Genomic DNA, 19379 nt, shown 5'->3' with positions numbered 1-19379 from the left:
CAGGATTCACAGTTATCAGCATAAAATATCAGTACCTAAATGAAGCATATATCTTACATGACTCCATTAGCAAAGAAAGAATTTAAAAGGTAACTGAAGTTTTGACTATGAGTAGTGAGAATTAGCTACAAAAATGGTTGAATTCGGGGCGCCTGGGTGGCTTAGTCGTTAAGCATCTGCCTTCAGCTCAGGTCATGATTCTAGGGTCCTGGGATCAAGCTCCGCATCGGGCTCCCTGCTTGGCGGGAAGCCTGTTTCTCCCTCTCCCACTTGCCCTGCTTGTGTTCCCTCTCTCACTGTGTCTCTGTCAAATAAATAAAATCTTTAAAAAAAAAAAAGGTTGAATTCCAAATGTGAGCTAATATCCTTTTAATGGATGTTTAAATGGAAAACTTCTTACTTTGATTGTCCTTAAGGTATTATTTATTTTAAAGTGGTTTATTATTATTTTAAGATTGATCAGGGATAATATAAATTGTATTTGAAGTAATTGACTTAATCCTATTTGGATAGGATTTTGTTTTTTATGCAGTTGATCCTCGAACAATGCAGGGGTTAGGAGAACTGAACCCCTGGACACTTGAAAATACTCATATAATTTTGACTCCCTGAAAACTTAACTACTAATAGCCTACTATTGACTGGAAGCCTTACCAATAACAAATAGTCGATTAACACATATTTTGTATGTTACATGTATTATAAATTATCCATATGGTAAAGTAAGCTAAGGAGAAGAAAAGGTTATTAAGAAAATCATAAGGAAGATGGGGTGCCTGCATTGCTCAGTAGGTTGGCCATCCGAATCTTGATTTCTGCTCAGGTCATGATCTCATGGTTCTGGAATTGAGCCTTTTGTTGGGCGCTGCACTCAGCGGGGAGTCTGCTTGAGGATTTTCTCTCCCTCTCCTTCTGCCCCTCCCCCCACTTGCACACTTTCTCCCTTTCTATCTCTAAAATAAATAAATAAACCTTTTAAAAAAAACCATAAGGAAGAGAAACATTCGCCGTACTATACTGTAAAAAAAAAAATCTATGTATAGGTGGACCTGTACCGTTCACACTTGTGTTTTTCAAGGGTTAAATGTATATTTTAAATGTATTTTTATTGTAGCTACTATATATTGAGTACTTATGAGCCAGGCAGTATGCTAAGCATTTTATATGTTACTTTCATTCTTTTGTCAATCTTAAAGGATAAGTGGTAGTATCTACCTGATTTTCAAAATAGGAAACTGAGGCTTAATGTAATAAAGAACTTGCTTAAGCCTATTTGTTAATAAGTGACAGAGGAGGAGGTTAAAGCGTAGGTCAGTCTTGTTTTATAGCCTATGCTCTAAATAGCTTATTCTGTACTATTTAAGCTTAGACATTAAGTCATAACAGAGTCTGGATTGTTTCACTGTTTGGCATTGCTGATTCTCTGACTTGTAAAGACATCTTTATGTCCCCAAAAGTTGATCCTTTTCCTATATATTTATTATGTACTTAAATATACTTCTATTGTGAGAAACATGAATGGGATCTATTTAATTTTGACAGTCAAATTCCACATTAAGGGATTATATTTATTCAGGTATATACAAGCTGGAACCATTTACCTACTTTCAAGTGAGGAATAGCATTAAGTTTTGTATTGAAATGTTAAGGATTTTGTAGAGAAAGCAAAAGCTACATGTATTTACTAAAAACTAAAATTTCTGTTTTCTTATTCTGAAACCTTTTATTTGCGTAACTGGGAGCTTGTTAGAAATTCATAATCTCAGTCTGCACGTCACATGTTCTGAATCAGAATCTGAATTTTAACAGGATTCCCAGGTGATTCTTCAGTGTATTGAAGTCTGAAAAGCCCTATGAAACAAGAGTTTAAGTCAGTATTTTAAAAATATAAATGAAAAAGAATCTTACCAGAAAGGTGGAAGATTTTTTCTCACCTGAGTGTATTTTTTGTACATTGTAGGTGGGTCACCACCACAACCAGTTGTACCAGCTCATAAAGATAAAAGTGGAGCTCCACCAGTTAGAAGTATCTACGATGATATTTCTAGCCCAGGACTTGGATCAACACCTTTAACTTCAAGAAGACAGGTGACATACATACTGTTTATGATCCACAATGATTTCATGTTTTTATGTGGATGCACAGTGAGGATCAGTAATTTAAAGTGTTTTTCTGAGGTCTGCTTTAGTGTAACTGTGTCGCACAGAATAAGCACTAAGGACATTTATCATAGAATCTACTTAAATTGTGTTTATCATGAAATGTACTTAAAAATGTAATAGAACACCAGATTATTTTCTCAGATCAGTAATTCTGTGGTTTTACAGGTTCTGATCTTATTATTTCAGTTGATCCTTCCTCAGGGTGAATTTGCAAAGTAGCTATTATGAGCTTCATTTTATCATTGAGGAAACTAGGACACAGAAAGCTTAAGTAATTTGTCAACTAGTCTAGTGGAGCCAGGCTTTAAAGGCAGTCTTCAATCTAGAGCCAGTGTTTGTAACAGCCATGCTGTGCTAACACTACTGTGGTTAACTCTTGTTTGTTAGTGGAAAGGTAGTATGGATTTTTCTTTTAAGTATGAAGTTTAGTAGCCTGTATAGTCACAAGTGTTCTGTCACTATTGTACTTAGCAGGACTTAAAACAGTGTGTCAGTTAAACTGATAAGTTATTTGAATAAAGACATTTCTGCTGTTTGGTTTGGAGAAATGTTTTGTCTTTCCCTAAACCAAATATAGCATAGTTATTGGAAAGTTTAAGAATGGTAGGAAGCATCTTTCAGTAAATTTTGACTATTTATAGGCTTGATACGCCTAGCATACTAGGCCTACTTGTTAAGCAAAGCAAAATTAATTCATTGTGTTAAACACATACCTTCTCTTTCCAACACTTTTATAACTGCTCTACTGTCCCAACACAGTAGCCACTGGCCAAGTGTGGCTGTTGACACTTGAAATGTGGTCAGTCCTGTACTTAATTGAGATATACTTAAGTGTAAAATACACACCAGATTTTGAAGACTTAGAAAGAATGAACTATCTCACTTTTTTATATTAATTACATATTGAAAGTGATAATTTGGATGTACTAGATTAAATAAACTGTACTTGTTTTTACTTTCTTAATGTGTCTGCTATAAAATTTAAAATTACTTATATTGCTTGTGTTATATTTGGACAGTGGTATTCTAACTAAATGAGAATATTCTGGCCTGGGATAGTTTTCTAAAGGTTGGCAAGTAAATCTGATGTTTAGTTTGGTATGAGAACCACTGGCTTAAAAATTCATGCTAGGTTTCATTACTTCTGTGATGATCAGTGAAAGCAAAGGTTGTTTACAGTTATTGCTATGTTCAACATGTTTAAAAGCCTTGTGTCATAATTTGTAGACAATGTTTTTGACTTAAAGGTTGGTAAGAATATTATTATTAAAGCCCCAATTAGTTTTGCCCCTGAGGCTTTGCTCAGCCTCTTTCTAATTATGAAAGAAACTGGCATTAAGAATTGAACAATAAAGTATTTTGTATCTCTCTTAACATTATTTCAACATTTGGTTCTGGTTGCTAGATAATAGCCAGATTTTAGATTTCCTTAATCAGAGTTTGTTACAAAAGAATCTATATTTGTATATTTACTTCTGGAGAGTCTATTCTTACTCTTGATTAGATATTGTTGTCTTTGTTTATAGGACTTTTAACTGTTTAATCTTTAATTTTCTCACATTTAAAGGAATTAGTATTGATAATTTTCCTGCTTTGTAACTTCCTACTAGTAGAGACAGAGATATGCTGTCTTTATTATATAGACTGATTTGAATCTGTATTATTTTATGGTTTGTAAATGTCTGTTTAAAAATGGGATTCTGCCATCTTTGTATTTTTCTGTGTGAGCTTGGTGAAATGAAGAATCACCATGCTCTCTGTTATTTCAAATACTATACCTTAGGAACTAAAAACAAATAGCAAAGTTACTTTCTACTAAAAATAGTGCCTTTATCTGATGTAACTTATTTTAAACAAAGAATATGCTAAAGGATCTAGCATATTTTAGATTAATACTGCTCAACTTAAAAAGGAAAAAAGTTGGAGTACTCTTAGATTGTGAACTAATTAGCGGCAACTATAGTACTTGGTAGACATGCAGTTGTCTGTTAAATAAGACCTTTCAACACTTACTGTGTTATGGTTATGGTTAGAACTTTGTGCTTTTACTTTAACACTTTATTCTATTTTCATGTAGCCAAACATTTCAGTAATGCAGAGTCCTCTTGTTGGAGTTATGACAACTACTCCTACTCCTGGAACAGGTAAATAACACTTTAACATCAAAGATTCTTCTCTCCTCTTTGAGATAATATAAGACTTTGTTGATCATTGCCAAAATTTTTTCTTTTATATTTCAAACTTGGAGACTTTCTCAAATGTTAGTAACTTCATTCAGAGAGGAAATACTTTGCTTATTGGGTTTTTTTTTCTGAATTTATAGGTAGTATGTGATATTCTCAAAATATTAAGAGTTTAAAAAAAACACACTTTTTTTTTAAGATTTATTTATTTATTTGAGAGAGAGAGAGAGCATGAGAGGGGGAGGGTTAGAGGGAGAAACAGATTCCCTGCTGAGCAGGGACCCCAATGCGGGACTTGATCCCAGGACTCCAGGATCATGACCTGAGCTGAAGGCAGTCGTCTAACCAACTGAGCCACCCAGGCGCCCACACAGTTTTTTTTTTTTTTTTTTTTTTAAAGATTTTTATTTATTTAGAGAGCGTGCACGCAAGTGTGGGGGGAGGGACAGAGGGAGGGGGGAGAGAGAATCTCAAGCAGACTCCATGCATGGAGCCTGTTGTGGAGCTCAATCCCATGACCCTGAGATCATGACGTGAGCCGAAATCAAGAGTCGGCCACCCAGGTGCCCCCCAAAAATACATACTGAATAATGTCTTCTGAATTACTAAAAACTGTAATTTAAAAAAAAGGTGTTGCAATTGGGAAGAAAAGGAATACAGAGACTGAGAAATAAAGGTGTTTTGAAATGCATACCTATAAATCTAAATGTCATTAACTGCAAACAACCACTGATTATATGCAATTTTTCTTGAAGATTAGTGGTATTTTTATCACCATCAGCATCATCATTAGCATAATCTTCTTACATATTCATATAATCTGTCAAATGTTCACTCAGCAAATATATGAATACATATATTCGTGGGACCTGGGAAACTGAACAAAATATATAAACCTTGCCTCTGTGGAGCTTGCATTTATTTACAGAATTTACATTTATAGATAAAATAATTAAACTGTAAAGTTTGTTAGAAGGTAATGCATTTTATGGAGAAAAATTAAGCAGCAAAGGGGGAAAGTAGGGGATGTCAGGGCTTATAGATTTAAAAAAGGTAGTATATTAATTTTCTGTTGCTGCCATAACAAATTACTACAAACTTAAAGGTGGCTTAAACAACAGTTCTAGAGGTGAGAAATCTGAAATGGGTCTCAATGGGCTGAAATCAAGGCATAGGTAAGGCTGTGTTTAGTTTATAGAGGCTCTGGGGGACAATCTGTTTTTTTTCCTTTTCCATCTTCTAGAGGCTACCCATATTTCTTTGCTTGTGATCCCCTTCCTCTTCTTCAAAGCAAAACTTTGCATTTTTCTAGTCGTTCTTCTGTAATCACATCTCCGCTCCTCCCCTCTCCCCTTCTTTTAAATACCTTTGTGAGTACATTGGACCCTTCTGGATAATCCAGGATAATCTAATTTTAAGGTCAGCTAATTAGCAGCCTTAATTCCATCTGCAACCTTAATTCTTCTTTGCCATGTAACATGGCTTATTCCCAGGTTCCAGAGATAAGAACATGGACCTCTCTGGGGGCCATTACTCTGCTTCCTACAGAAAGGTAGAGGAGAAGTATTATTTGCTCAGAAACCTGAACTAAGGAAGGGAAGTAGGGACAGTGATCTAGAAAGAGGAAATAGCAAGTACAGAGGCACTGAGGTGGGAGTGTGTCTAGGGTGTTAAGGAGACTAGTGTGAAATGGAGCGAGTGAGGGGTAGAATAGTAGGAAATGAGGTCAGAAATATAATGGGCGGGGACCCATAGTACAGGGCCTTGTATGTCATGGTATCAACTGATCTTTACCCAGAGAAGGTGGAAAACAAATAGGATGAGACTGCTGCTGTGGTGATTATAGACTTTGGGGTGAGGGGAGGGTAGAAGCGAGGAGACCAGGTAAGAGGCTGCTACTGTATTAATCCAAATGAGGGACAAAGCAAGGTGGGAAAAGAGAAAAAAGGAACAACAAAGATGGAACAGAAGAAACAATAGCAAGACAGTAGATTTAAAATGAACCAAATCTACAATTGTTATAAAGCCAAATGTACTGAACACTCCAGCAAAAGGCAGAGATCATCAGAATGGATAACAAAAGCAATATCCAAAGACAGGTTAGATCTTTTTATCTTCTAGGTCCAGGTTTTTTGTAGCAGTCTGAATCTTCATTGGTGGCAGTGTCCTTAGAGTCACTTGTAGGTAGATTTCTACTACCAGTTTGATCAAAGCAATTTAGCCTTTTTCTGTTACGTACCTCAGATTTCTTCCAGGATCCACCCACCGCCTGGTTCCAAAGCCACTTCCATGTTTTTAGGCATTTGTTGTAGCAGCACCCCCTTGTATCAGAATCTGTGTTAGTTTTAATTTGCTGCTTTAACAAATTATCACAAATTTAGTAGCTTAAAACAATACAAACTTACTATTTTTTTAAGATTTTATTTTTAAGTGATCTCTACACTCAATGTGGGGCTCAGACTTAAAACTGTGACATCAAGAGTCTCATGCTCTACCAATTGAGTCAGCCAGGCGCTCCCCTCCCCCCTCTTTTTAAGATTTTAAAACAATACAAATTTATTATCTTACAGTTCCTATAGATGAGATGTCTGGGCAGAGATTGTTTCTTTGCTTTAGAGTTTAGGTGTTTGGAGGGCTGTGTTCTCGAGGTTCTGGGGATGAATCCACTTCCAAGCTCATTCAGGTTGTTGGCTGAATTTACTTCCATGTGAAAGTATGACTGAGGTCTCTGTTTTTTTGCTTGCTGTTGCCTGGAGGTGTTTCTCAGCTTCTAGAGGCTGCCCTTAATCTTCGGCCTGTGGCTCCCTTTCCATCTTCAAAGACAGCTGTGGCAGATCAAGATCTTTTTTATACTTTCAGTCTCTCTGACCTCCCTCTTCTGTTGTTTCTCTAACTTTTCTGTCATCTGCTGCTATTAAGGGCTCATTTGATTACACTGGGCCCACTGGAATAATCCAGGGTAATTCCTTATTTTGAGATCTAACTATTTAATAACCTTCATTCTATCCGCGAAGTCCCTTCTTTTTTTTTTTTTTTTTAAAGATTTTTATTTATTTATTTGAGAGAAAGAATGAGAGAGAGCGAGCACATGAGAGGGGAGAGGGTCAGAGGGAGAAGCAGACTCCCCGCCGAGCAGGGAGCCCGATGCGGGACTCGATCCCGGGACTTCGTGACCCGAGCCGAAGGCAGTGGCTTAACCAACTGAGCCACCCAGGCGCCCCATGCGAAGTCCCTTCTTAGTAATACCTAGATTAGTGTTTGAATTACCAGTCAAACCAGGGGACAGAAACTTTGAGGGGATATCTTTAGATTTCTGTCTGCCACCTATATTATAGTGAAAGTCTAGGTTTGTTACTTCAGTTTCAGTTACATACGTGAGGTGGAATGTTCTGGGGGAATTAGTCCAGGTTTTAATAGTCTTAATCTGATCATACAAATAGGTGGATGACAGTGCTGTTACTTGACTAGTTGCTACAGTAGTGACTATTCAGTTATTTAATTGAGTCAATAAATGATCCCAGGGACATTGAAAATGCAAAAACACGTAATGTTAAGTAATGTATTTTATGCTCTAAAGGATCTCTTAGTTGTTTGAAGAGCATGCATTATAATATTCTTATTGTTGTCAAGTGGAAGAGCACATGATTAAAGTTAATTCCTTTTGTTATCTTATTTTTTCTAATAGTGTAACTTCTATGAGGTTCTTGTATTTTTAGAAATTATATGTGAAAATACAAGAACCGTGGTAGGAAAATAAATGTATCATAAATTGACTACTGGAAGTCTTAATGGGGCATAAGTGAAAAAGAATATTTTTGAAAAGATGATAGGCGTGAGGATCTATCATACATGGTCAGTAATAAGCAAGAATTGGGAAAAGGAGTTGAGAAAATTGAAGGGAAAACAGACTTTTTAGAGCTATTTTTTTTTTTTAAGCTCCTATAACTAAATGAAGATTTCTTGTATAATTTGTCAATTTTAACTTTCTACGATGGGCAGCTTTTATAAAGGGATGTCATAGGATTTAATGATATGACTTATTTTATGCTTAGGTCTTTGTCCAGTAAGGAGTTTATTTGTTTTAATTTTGTAGCTGATGTTAAAATCTTTTTTTTTTTTTAAGATTTTATTTATTTATTTGACAGAGAGAGAGATAGCGAGAGCAGGAACACAAACAGGGGGAGTGGGAGAGGGAGAAGCAGGCTCCCCACTGAGCAGGGAGCCTGATGCGGGACTTGATCCCAGGACCCTGGGATCATGACATGAGCCGAAGGCAGACGCTTAACGACTGAGCCACCCAGGCGCCCTGATGTTAAAATCTTTTTAAAAATCTTATTTCTGGTGCAGGGAAACCTTGGTCATATTACAAAGTGGGAACTCTAGATTAGAGACTTTCAGAAACTTTTTTCAACCATGGCCTATTATTGCCCTGAATATGTTTGCCCTGTTTCCCCTTCCATACCCCTCAGTTTTCTTCTGCTACTATTTAAATATTCCTCTGCTTTTTATACTCTTTTAAATTTTCCTTAAAAAAAATTTTTTTTTTGAGAAGCTCTTTCCTGTATCTATCAGTTGTCTTCTCAGATGGTATACCAATTTTATCTACTGAATTAGAGTCATTATTTTAGCATATTGTTAATAAAGTGTGATATTCAGACTATAGCACCTTCTGACTGCTTTTGTTGATGCTAGGAGCTCAGAGTTCTGATAATGTTCTTAGAAGGGAAGGAAAAGGACTAATTTATCTGTGAGGGACCTTTTCCTGACACTTCTTTTTCTGATCTGGGTTAGTGGTTCCTTGTATGTGCAGCTGTACAGCTCCTGTACAGCTCTTTCTGCTCAGCTCCTATCTTTCGCCATTACTGGATTATGAACTCCTTCAGGACAGAGATTCCTTCTATTTTTTCATTATTTACCCATCACAGAGCTGGTTATAAAGGGACCTCAGTAAATATTTGTTGACTGAATGAATTGGTGGATGTAAATTGTAGTGAGTTAAATGGTGGCTATGAAATGATATGTCCATGTCCTGATCCCTAGAACCTTTGTGGTTAAAACAAATGGTTTAAGATCTTGAGAGGAGGAGCTCCCAAGGAAAGCTAGGGAGTTACGGAGAGAGAAGAGTGGGGAGAAGGTAATCCTGGTAATTACCTAGGTAGTCCCTAAATCCAATTACTAGTGTCCTGAACAGGAGAGAGATTTGACACAGACCTGAGAGACATACAGAGGGTAAAGTGATGTGAAGACTGAGGCAAAGATTAGAGTGTTGTCACTACAAGCCATTGAACAACAAAACATGCCAGCAGTAGTAACCAGAAGCTAAGAGAGGAAGCAATGGGTTTTCTCTTCGTGCCTTTGGCATACATTTGACACTGCTGAAAATTTGATCTATCTTGGACTTTTGGCCTCCAGAACTGTGAGAGAATAAATTTCTTTTGTTTTAGCCACCCAGTGTGTGGTAATTTGTTATAGGAGACACAGGAAACCAATATATGTGTATATAATGTTTTGAGGCAGTGACATCCCAATACCAAAAAGAGTATTGGAGTATTTGTGTGCAACTTGGCATGGCATAGTGTTTAAAAAATATAATTAGGGGCGCCTGGGTGGCGCAGTCGGTTAAGCGTCTACCTTTGGCTCAGGTCATGATCCCAGGGTCCTGGGATGGAGCCCCAAGTAGGGCTCCCTCCTCAGTGGGGAGCCTGCTTCTCCCTCTGCTGCTCTCCCTGCTGTTATCTCTCTCTGTCGAATAAATAAAATAAAATAAAATAAAAATCTTAAAAAATATATATATACACACACATATATATAATTAGAATAAACTGTAATCTTATTCTAGATTGCATTAGTTTCGGATACTACTGAAACAAATTACCACAGATTTATGGCTTAAAACAACTCAGATTTATTATATAAAAATTCTGGAGGTCAGAAGTCTAAAATGTGTCTCAGTGTGCTGAAATCAAGGCATTGGTAGGTTCTTTTACTTCTCTATATTATTTTCTGGAGGTTCTAAAGGTGAATTTTCTCTCTCTCTCTCTCTTTTCCAGCTTCTAGAGTTGTCCATATTCCTTGGGTTGTGGTTTCCTACCATCTTTGAAGCCTGTACTAGCCAGTTGGACCTTTTTTATATCACTCTTTTCCTTCCCCATTTAAGGAACCTTGTGATTATGTGGACCTACTAGGTTAATCCAGGATAATCTTCTCATTTAAGATCAGCTGATTAGCAGTCTTAATTCCATCTACATCCCTGTTTCTTTTTACCATGTAATGTACTCATGGTTTCTGGATATTAGGATGTGGGCATATTTGGGAAACCATTTTCGGTCGACCATATTGACTTTTTAAAAATTAGTCTTCAAAATTTATTTAATCTCATGCCAGACTAACCGTAGTACCATTCGGTGGCATCTAATTGTGGTACAGATAATATTTTATATTTTAGTCAAAATAATAAAAGCAGATAGTTTTTAAAAATCAAACAGCACTTAAATACTTATAATGAAATGCAGCATTCTTTAACTTTATTCCTCCAGAACTAACCAGTCCAGATCTTAGAGCTATTCCTTTTGGAATTTACCTCCATTTATCTAAATGAGATGCTGTATTAGTTTCCTATTGCTGCTGTAACAAATTACCACAAATTTAATGGCTTAAAATAACTTGATTTATTCTCTTTCAGTTCTAGAAGTCAGAAGTCCAGAATCACTGGGCTAACATCAAAGTGTTGTAGGACCAGTTTCTTCTGGAGGTTCTGGGGAGAATCCATTTTCTTTTTTTTTTTTTCCCTTCCTCCCAGCTTCTAGCAGTTACCTGTATTCTACGGTTTGTGGTGCCTTTTATTTTCAAGTGTGGTGCTTTTTATTTCCAGTCTCTGTTTCCATCATCACATCACCTCTCTATAGTTAAAATCTCCCTTCCTTTCCCTTTTGTAAGGGCACTAGCGGATATATTGGGGGCTCACCTGAATAATCGTGGATAATCTTCCCATTTCAAGATAATTATATCTGCAGAGTCCCTTTTGTCATATAAGGTAAATATTCACAGGTTCCAGGTATTAGGATTTAGTCATGTTGGAGGTCCATTACTCAGTCAACCATATATGATTATGTTGCTAAATGATTTTCAGTTTTCAATATTGGTATATTTATCTTAAGGTAATTGGAGATAATCTATCTTCTCTCCCCTCCATTACTGAATATAATTACATCAGACTTTATTCATTTGTCAGTGTTTACAACTATATAAACACTTTTTTATGCTGAACCAAATAGTATAATTTAGCCTTTCTCTAAAATTTTTATGTCTCTTTAAGTTAATAATTGTTTTTTTCCTGTTTGCTTTTCTCTGTGCCATCTGCTCCCTTTATTTTAAGCAAATGTTGCTAAGATACGTATCTGTCTTTTTAAAAATGCTCAAAGATAGTTTCAAATACTTTTTTGTTTTGCTTTAAACTGAGAACTTCTCTCTCTCAACCTCTCTTTTGGCTGTTTCCTGTTTCAGCATGGTATACAGCTATCATCTTAGGACTTGCCTTAGCAAATTTCTAGAGTTGAACTATTTTCCCTAGATGATATGCTTCTTTTTTAGTTTATTTCCTCATTTTGGTGAGGAACATATTTGAGTAGCTTTCTAAGAAAGCTTGTGAGAGAAATGAAATTTAAGACCTCATATCTGAAATGCTTTTTTTCTGTCCTCACACTGGATTGCTAGTTTGTATAGTATTTTAGTTCAGAATTTTGGAGGCATCATTCCATTGTCTTCAAGCTTTTAGTGTTTCATGGAAGTCATGTGTGGTGATGATTTCTTAGGCTTTGTATGTGGCCTGGTTTCCAAAAATTTAAGATCTCTCTATGGTTTGTGTTCTCAATTTCACAGCTGTGCCTTGGTGTGGGACTTTTTCATTTGTTTTCCTGGGGAATTAATGGATAGATCCTTTAAATCAAGACACTTACCTACAGTTCTGGGAAATTTCCCTGAATTTGTTTGGTAATTGCTCTTAGGTTTTTTGTTTCCTTTTTCTGGAATTCCTTTTGTTTGTGAGCTCTGCAGAGATTTCTAATTTTCTACTTTTTCTCCCTTACATTGTGTTTTATATATGTATTCTACTTTCTAGGACATGTCTTTAACCTCAGTTTCCAACTCTTGTAATAATTTTTTATTTTGCCATTTTAAATTTCCAAAAACATTTTTGTTGTAGTTCTCTAAATATACTTAAAAATATAGTATCCTTTTCTTGTTTTATGGGTAAAATATCTTACCAGTGAGATTAATGTTGGTTTTTATTTTATTCCTGCTCATATTACCTTTTTCCTTCTAGTTCTTATTTCTCTCTCTCTCTCTCTTTTTTTTTTCCAGTATTCATTCTTTCTTGGTGGGAGTGTATTTAATTGAATGAGACACTAAAAAGGTACTTGGAAACTGTGCATGTATGTGGATCAACATTGGCTGGAGAGTGGAAATTGGTGGCTGTTTTGTCTCTTAGTGGGCTTTACTGTAAGAGGAATGAACAGTCCAGCTAGATTTTTGTTGGGAAAATCTCTGATTTCAGCATATGTAGGTCTTTTTTTCCTTTGAATTTAATTTCCCAAAGAAGAGTTCTTTACATTCAATCTTTAGTCTAAGCGGGTATTCTGAATATAGAAAAGGGAGAAGTCTCCTTTTCAATATGCAGACTTTCACTTAGTCAGTTTCCATATAGTTCTCTACAGTGATTGGACTCAGTGGGTCCTGAGTCAGTAAGGTTCTTCCTCAGATACTGAATTCTTGGTCTCTTGAGGTGGAGTGGCTGAAGGATAGTCCTCTGGCTGCCTAAGATAAGGAAGGCCCTGCCATATCATTCCTTTTTATATACACTTTAAACAAGTTTTCCTTGATTTCAGCCAGCATCCTCTTTCACACCTTCCACAGTTCCTGTGTTCTCAAAACCTGAGACTTTCTAGAACACTGTCATTGGGTGTCTGACCGGGCTTAGAGATGAATACAAGTGTTCAGTTTGCCATGTTTTTGATTGGGCATTGTTCTATCCATTGTTCAATATACTCTTGGGTACAATGAGTTTGTTATCTGAAAAATCTGAGGAAACATTCCCCCCCAAGATTGCCCTTACTTCAGATGCCACTTGCAAATTTGGAGGTCCCCAAGGCTGCTCTCCATTCAGACCAATTGGCTACAAATGCAGGGATTTCTCAAACCTACTCTTAAGGTTTGATAATTCATCAGAAAGACTCAGAACCCACTGAAAGTGCTGTGTTTAAGGTTACAGTTTTATTATGGCAAAACAGTATAAATTAGAGCCAAAGAAACGCATAGGGCAAAATTTAGGCGAGTTCCAAACATGAAGCTTCCATGACGTGTTACTCTCCCAGCATTGTTAGTGTGGTGCTTATACATGCAATATTGCCAGCTAGGCAAGATTACTGAAGCCTTCATGTCCAGAGTTTTTATTGGAGTTTCGTTACAGAAACGTGATTGATTGAGTCATTGATCAAATGGCTAAGATCAGTCTCCAGTCCCCTCCTCTGCCTACAGGTGGGATGATGGCATATGGCTCAAACCCCCACCAGAATCACATGGTTGGTGTTTATGGTGTGATCTGCTCCCAGCCTGGGCATAAACTATCAAGTGCCCTTGAGGCATGTGTGTGAATAACAAAAACACTCCTGTCTCTGGGAAAATAACTAGGATTTAGAGGTTACCTCCAGAAACCTCAACAAAGGCCAGACCTCTTTTTGGTCTGAGGCCAAATTCTTTAGTACACATTGTGCTACTTTGTTTCATGGTAAAAAGGCAACAACACTGCCAGAAATCTCTTTTTCCCAAGTTTCATATGCCATGTATCTGTTTAAAATTTACCACTCTTTTTATCTCTTGTTTTCATTGATGTTAGTGGCCTATTTTGAAATAATTGAATCTGTTCCTTAATGGAAGACATTTCGTAAAGGGTAATAAGGTCTTTTGCCCTCTAATTTGATCTTATGAAGAGTGTTTGAATAGTGATTTACCAAGGGAGACACATTACAGTCCAATTTGATGTGGTTTGATAGGTATACTTTATTTTCATCTTAGAAAGCTTAGCATATGTGTGTACCAGAAGTCTGATTGAAAGGAAGTAAAATCAGTGGAGCAATTAAACATTAACAAGATGGGGGGCAATTATGCTAAACTTATGTAAATAGTTTTAGATTACGTATAAGTAATTACGTTTTTCAGAGCAGTTGACAGGGCAAAAATTAGATTGCTTATTTGTTTGAGACTTAATTTTGATTTGTTTTATTTTTAAAGGTCATAATGGTTGTCTCATTTTGAGCCTTCATTTAATTTCTTGCTTGAGGGTTATTACATGATGTAGCATTACTAAATTGAACCTTTTTAATGGTAATACACAACATAAAAAATTGGAATTGGCTTCAGATTTTATACTAAAATGCCTTTTACTGTCTTTTGTATGTTAAAAGCATGTCTTTGTAGTAAGAACTAAATTTATTTAAGAGTATCTTTTGTGTGCTTTTGCTTATTTCCTGAAGGGATAGTTGATAAGTTAGTTGATAAGCAGACAATTGTCAAGTAGCGTGTTCCATTTTAAATCGTCTTCATTTTAAAAATGTGTTGTACTTATTAAATGCATTTGTGATAATAAGGAAAAATAATAATTGTTAAATGTATTAAATCATGTATGCGGTTTGACTTTTTTTTCCAACAAATTGTATTGTCTCTTCATGAATTTGGTTTTAGAAGATAAATCTGTAAGACTGATCCATGTAATATACTGAGATTCCATTTCCTTCTTGTATACCTTTTCATTTTCTTTAGAGTTAATAATGATTGCATATCTTCATTTGTTTGATTGCTTTTATAAAAAATATTTGAATATTCATTTTTCAAGCTTTCTGGCTGCTAAGCTGTTTTTTGTTAACCTGGTTACTTGATGACTGAACATAAGCAGTCAGTCTTGAGCATCTTTCCTTGTTTTCTAGTAGTGTCTAAGATAGTGTTCTGAATTAAATAGATGTTTTAATAATGCCTATAGATCTGAGGTGATCTGAAACATATTTTTTTTCTGAAAGAAAGCCTGTGTTACTAGGTTAAATTAGATTAATTGTGGGTTTCTAAATTTGAGTCCAAATGAAGTATATGGATTCAAGTTGTATAGCATACAAAGAGTTAAGAATTTTCAAATCTTTAGGTGACCACATTTTTTTTCTTTTTAGTTAGAATCACATGGTTGCATTAATAGTTTTTACTTAATTGGTACCTTTAACTTTTGATCCTGTTGAGGGTATAGTTTTGGTTTGGTACCATCTGGAGGCAAGAGTTGGACATCATTTGTGGAAGTCTTTTAGACTTGACTCAATATATTTGTGCCTTCAGTATAAAAGAATAATTGTACCAAGTACATCATTTATATTGAAGTTCTATATTGTTAAAACAGTTAACTTTTGTGAGTTCTTATCTACCACTGTTCCATTTGATTGTTGGACTAACGGTTAATTCTTAGGGATATAATAACTTAGGGGAACATTTATTACAAGTTCCAGATATGGTTGACATAAAACATTGTTTAAGTTTAAGGAATACGGTGTGTTCATTTGACATACATATATTACAGAATGACTGTGGTGTAAGCTTTCAATTATATAATACAATATTATTAACAATAATCACCATGGTGTTCTTTACCTCCCAAGAACTTACTCATATTATGAATAAATTTGTACCCTTTGACTAACATCTCCCCATATTCTGCAGCCCCCGTGCCATAGTAACCACTACTCTCTTACTCTGAGTTGGGCTTTTTACATTCCACATAAAAGTGAGATCATACAGTATTTGTCTTTTCTTTGTCTGACTTCTTTCACTTAACAGCATGCACATCATGCCCTCAGGGTCTATCCTTGTTTTGCAAATGGCAGGATTTCCCCCTTCTTGTGGCTGAAAAACAGCCATGACTTATATGTATCACCCCTTCTTTATCCATTCATCCACTGAGGGACACTTTGATTGTTTCTGTATCTTGGCTATTGTGAGTAATGCTTCAAGGAACATGGGAATGTAGATATCATTTTGAGATCCTGTTTCCATTTTCTCTGGATATGTACCCATAAGTGGGATTGCTGGATCATATAGTAGTGCTATTTGTAATTTTTGAGGAACCTCCATACAGTTTTTCATAGTGGCTGTACCAATTTATGTTCCCACCAACAGTGTACAAGGATTTCCTTTTCTTCAAATTCGTGACAACACTTAGTGTCTGTCTTTCTGATGATAGCCTTTCTAAAAGGTGTGAGGTGAAACCTCAGTGTGGTTTTGATTTACATTTCCCTGATGATTAGTGATTTCGAGAACCATTTTTGGTACCTGTTGGCTATATGTGTGTCTTTGGAAAAATGTTATTCAGTTCCTCTGCTGATTTTTTTTTTTAAACAAATTATTTGGTTTTTTGCCGTTGAGTTGTATGAGTTCCTTATGTATATTTTGGAGTAACCCCTACCAGATATATGGTTTGAAAATATTTTCTTCCATTCCATATGTTGCCTTTTCATCTTGTTGATGATTTTGTAGATGGCTTTGAAAAGTATGGACTTTAACAGTATTAATTAATGCTTCCTATCCATGAACATGGGATATCTTTCCATTTGTTTGTGTCTTCAGTTTCTTTCATCAAAGTCTTGTGGTTTTCAGGATACAAATCCTTCATCTCTTTTGTTGATTTTATTCCTATGTATTTTATTGTTCTTGATGGTATTTTAAAGGGGATTGTCTTGTTTATTTCTTTTTTTGTTGTTAGGGTGTAGAAATGCAACTGATTTCTGTGTGATTTTGTATCTCGCAACTTTACGGATTCCATTAATTAGTTCTAAAAGTTTTTTAATGGAGTCTTTAAGATTTTCCATGTATGAGAATCATTTTATGTGCAAAAACAGTTTTGTAGCTTTCTTTCCAATTTCGATGCTTTTTATTTTTTATTTTTTTCTTGCTTGGTTGCTCTGGCCAGGACTTCCACTAATATGTCAAAAGGAGTGGTAAGTGGGCACCCTTGTTCTTGATTTTAGAGGAAAAACTTTTCACCTTTCACCATTGAGTATGATGTCAAATGTGGGCTTGACATATATGGCCTTTATGTTGAGGTAGGATCCTCCTATACCCAAGTGTTGAGCATTTTTATCATAAGAGGATGTATTTTTGTCAATACTTTTTCTGCATCTATTGATGATCATCTGATCTTAATCTGGCTTTTGTGTCAGAATAATGCTGGCCTCATAAAATGGAAACCAACATTTATTGAACCTCTTAAACATGTTCTTTCAGTTAATCTTTAATTATGTTGGATAGGTGTTTTATATGTTTGTGTTTTGTGTTCCTCGCGTATAGAATGCAGAACATAGGTTCTATCTCATAGAATTGCTTTTAGTATTAAATATGAATACATGCAAAGAACCTGTAAGTGCACCTTGAATGTAGTATAAGTGCTCAGTACTTGCTAGCAATTATCATTAATATTGTTATTGTTTTTGTTTTTATTTTTGTTGTAATATTTAGGAAGTGACGTTCAATAACTTGTTCTAGTTGTGACAATAAGTAATAGAACTCCATGTGAACTAACTACATACTCATTTACTGTCTTCTATCTCATTTTCCCATAATGCTGTCTACCAAGGTTAATGATTAGTCCAGAGCTAGCAACACTGGCCTTCTGCCATCCAATCCAATCCTGTTCTGGGCTCCTAACACAATCACATATTGCCTTCCAAAAGAGCAAGATATTGTACTTCTTTTTTCACCCATACATTAAAGATACTTTTATTTATTTTTTTATTTTTTGTAATTCACTAGCAGTTGGAACATGAGGATCTAAAATAAAGTAATAATATCCCAAAATAAAATTTGGAGGACTGTTTAGGATTCTTTTTAAAATTTAGTTTGGGGGCGCCCGGGTGGCTCAGTCGTTAAGCGGCTGCCTTCGGCTCAGGTCATGGTCCCAGGGTCCTGGGATCGAGCCCCGCGTCGGGCTCCTTGCTCGGCAGGGAGCCTGCTTCTCCCTCTCCCACTCCTCCCCCTGCTTGTGTTCCCTCTCTCGCTGTGTCTCTCTCTGTCAAATAAATAACTAAAATCTTAAAAAAAAAAAAAAATTTAGTTTGACCTTTTGAGTGTTATAGCTGGAGAGTAACTTGAGTATCCAGTACTACTTTGTTGTGGATTAACAGCGTGTCACTCTGACTGGTCATTGAATATGTTTGGTAAGACAACTTTTTCTGTATGGTTCTGAGAAAATCATTTTGTATTCATAAATAGGAAATTAATGAATAGGAAAACTCAGTTACCCTTTTGCATCTCAGCTTTAGATTTGAATAGCTTTATTTTTTTTTAAAGATTTTTATTTATTTATTGAGAGAGAGAGAGAATGGTAGAGAGAGAGCATGAGAGGGAGGAAGGTCAGAGGGAGAAGCAGACTCCCTACTGAGCAGGGAGCCCGATGCAGGACTCGATCCTGGGACTCCAGGATCATGACCTGAACCAAAGGCAGTCGTGTAACCAACTGAGCCACCCACGCACCCTGAATAGCTTTATTATTCATTTCCTTATAGCAGTTCCTGTAAATTCTTTCGTTAATCAAGCATTTTTATGGTATATAGGATATACTCAACCCAAGATCAGCATTTACCAAAATACGTGTTTTATGAAGGTAAAATGGCATTATAGGAGATTTGGGGTTGAATAAAGTTAAAAATATTTCTTTATTCAATAATCTTTCAGAGTTTTTTATGTGAATTGTAAATCTCCCATCAGGATAATATATATAGTATATGGCCTTTTATAAAACTTAACACAGTAGCTTTGTCCCCCCCCCTTTTATTTATTTTTTTAAGAGCATACTTTTAGAGCTCCATTTGACTACAAACACTTTGAAATGATTTAGGTTGATTTTCAACTCAATTGGGAATTCAGGACAAATGACTAGGCAGCAGATACAGTGGACACATAGTTAGAATGTATTGAGCAGGGGCACCTGGATGGCTCAGTCAGTTAACCATC

At 35.8% G+C, this 19379-nt stretch overlaps 1 protein-coding gene across 6 annotated transcripts in view; it reads left to right on the top strand.

The window, feature by feature from the left end:
• Nucleotides 1-19379, top strand: part of NUP35 (nucleoporin 35) — a 38772-nt gene that overhangs the window by 8416 nt on the left and 10977 nt on the right. For all 6 annotated transcript variants that reach the window (XM_073881574.1, XM_025848994.2, XM_025848983.2 and 3 more), the window contains 2 exons: nt 1961-2088; nt 4241-4307. In XM_073881574.1, coding sequence (XP_073737675.1) covers nt 1961-2088; nt 4241-4307 — 195 coding nt within the window. The remainder of the gene's footprint in view (nt 1-1960; nt 2089-4240; nt 4308-19379) is intronic.

Source organism: Callorhinus ursinus, unplaced genomic scaffold, assembly GCF_003265705.2.
Source record: "Callorhinus ursinus isolate GAN/ISIS: 27379988/994484 unplaced genomic scaffold, GSC_fseal_2.0 scaffold2, whole genome shotgun sequence".
Classification (NCBI taxonomy): domain Eukaryota; kingdom Metazoa; phylum Chordata; class Mammalia; order Carnivora; family Otariidae; genus Callorhinus; species Callorhinus ursinus.
This window is presented reverse-complemented; position numbering and strand designations above follow the sequence as displayed.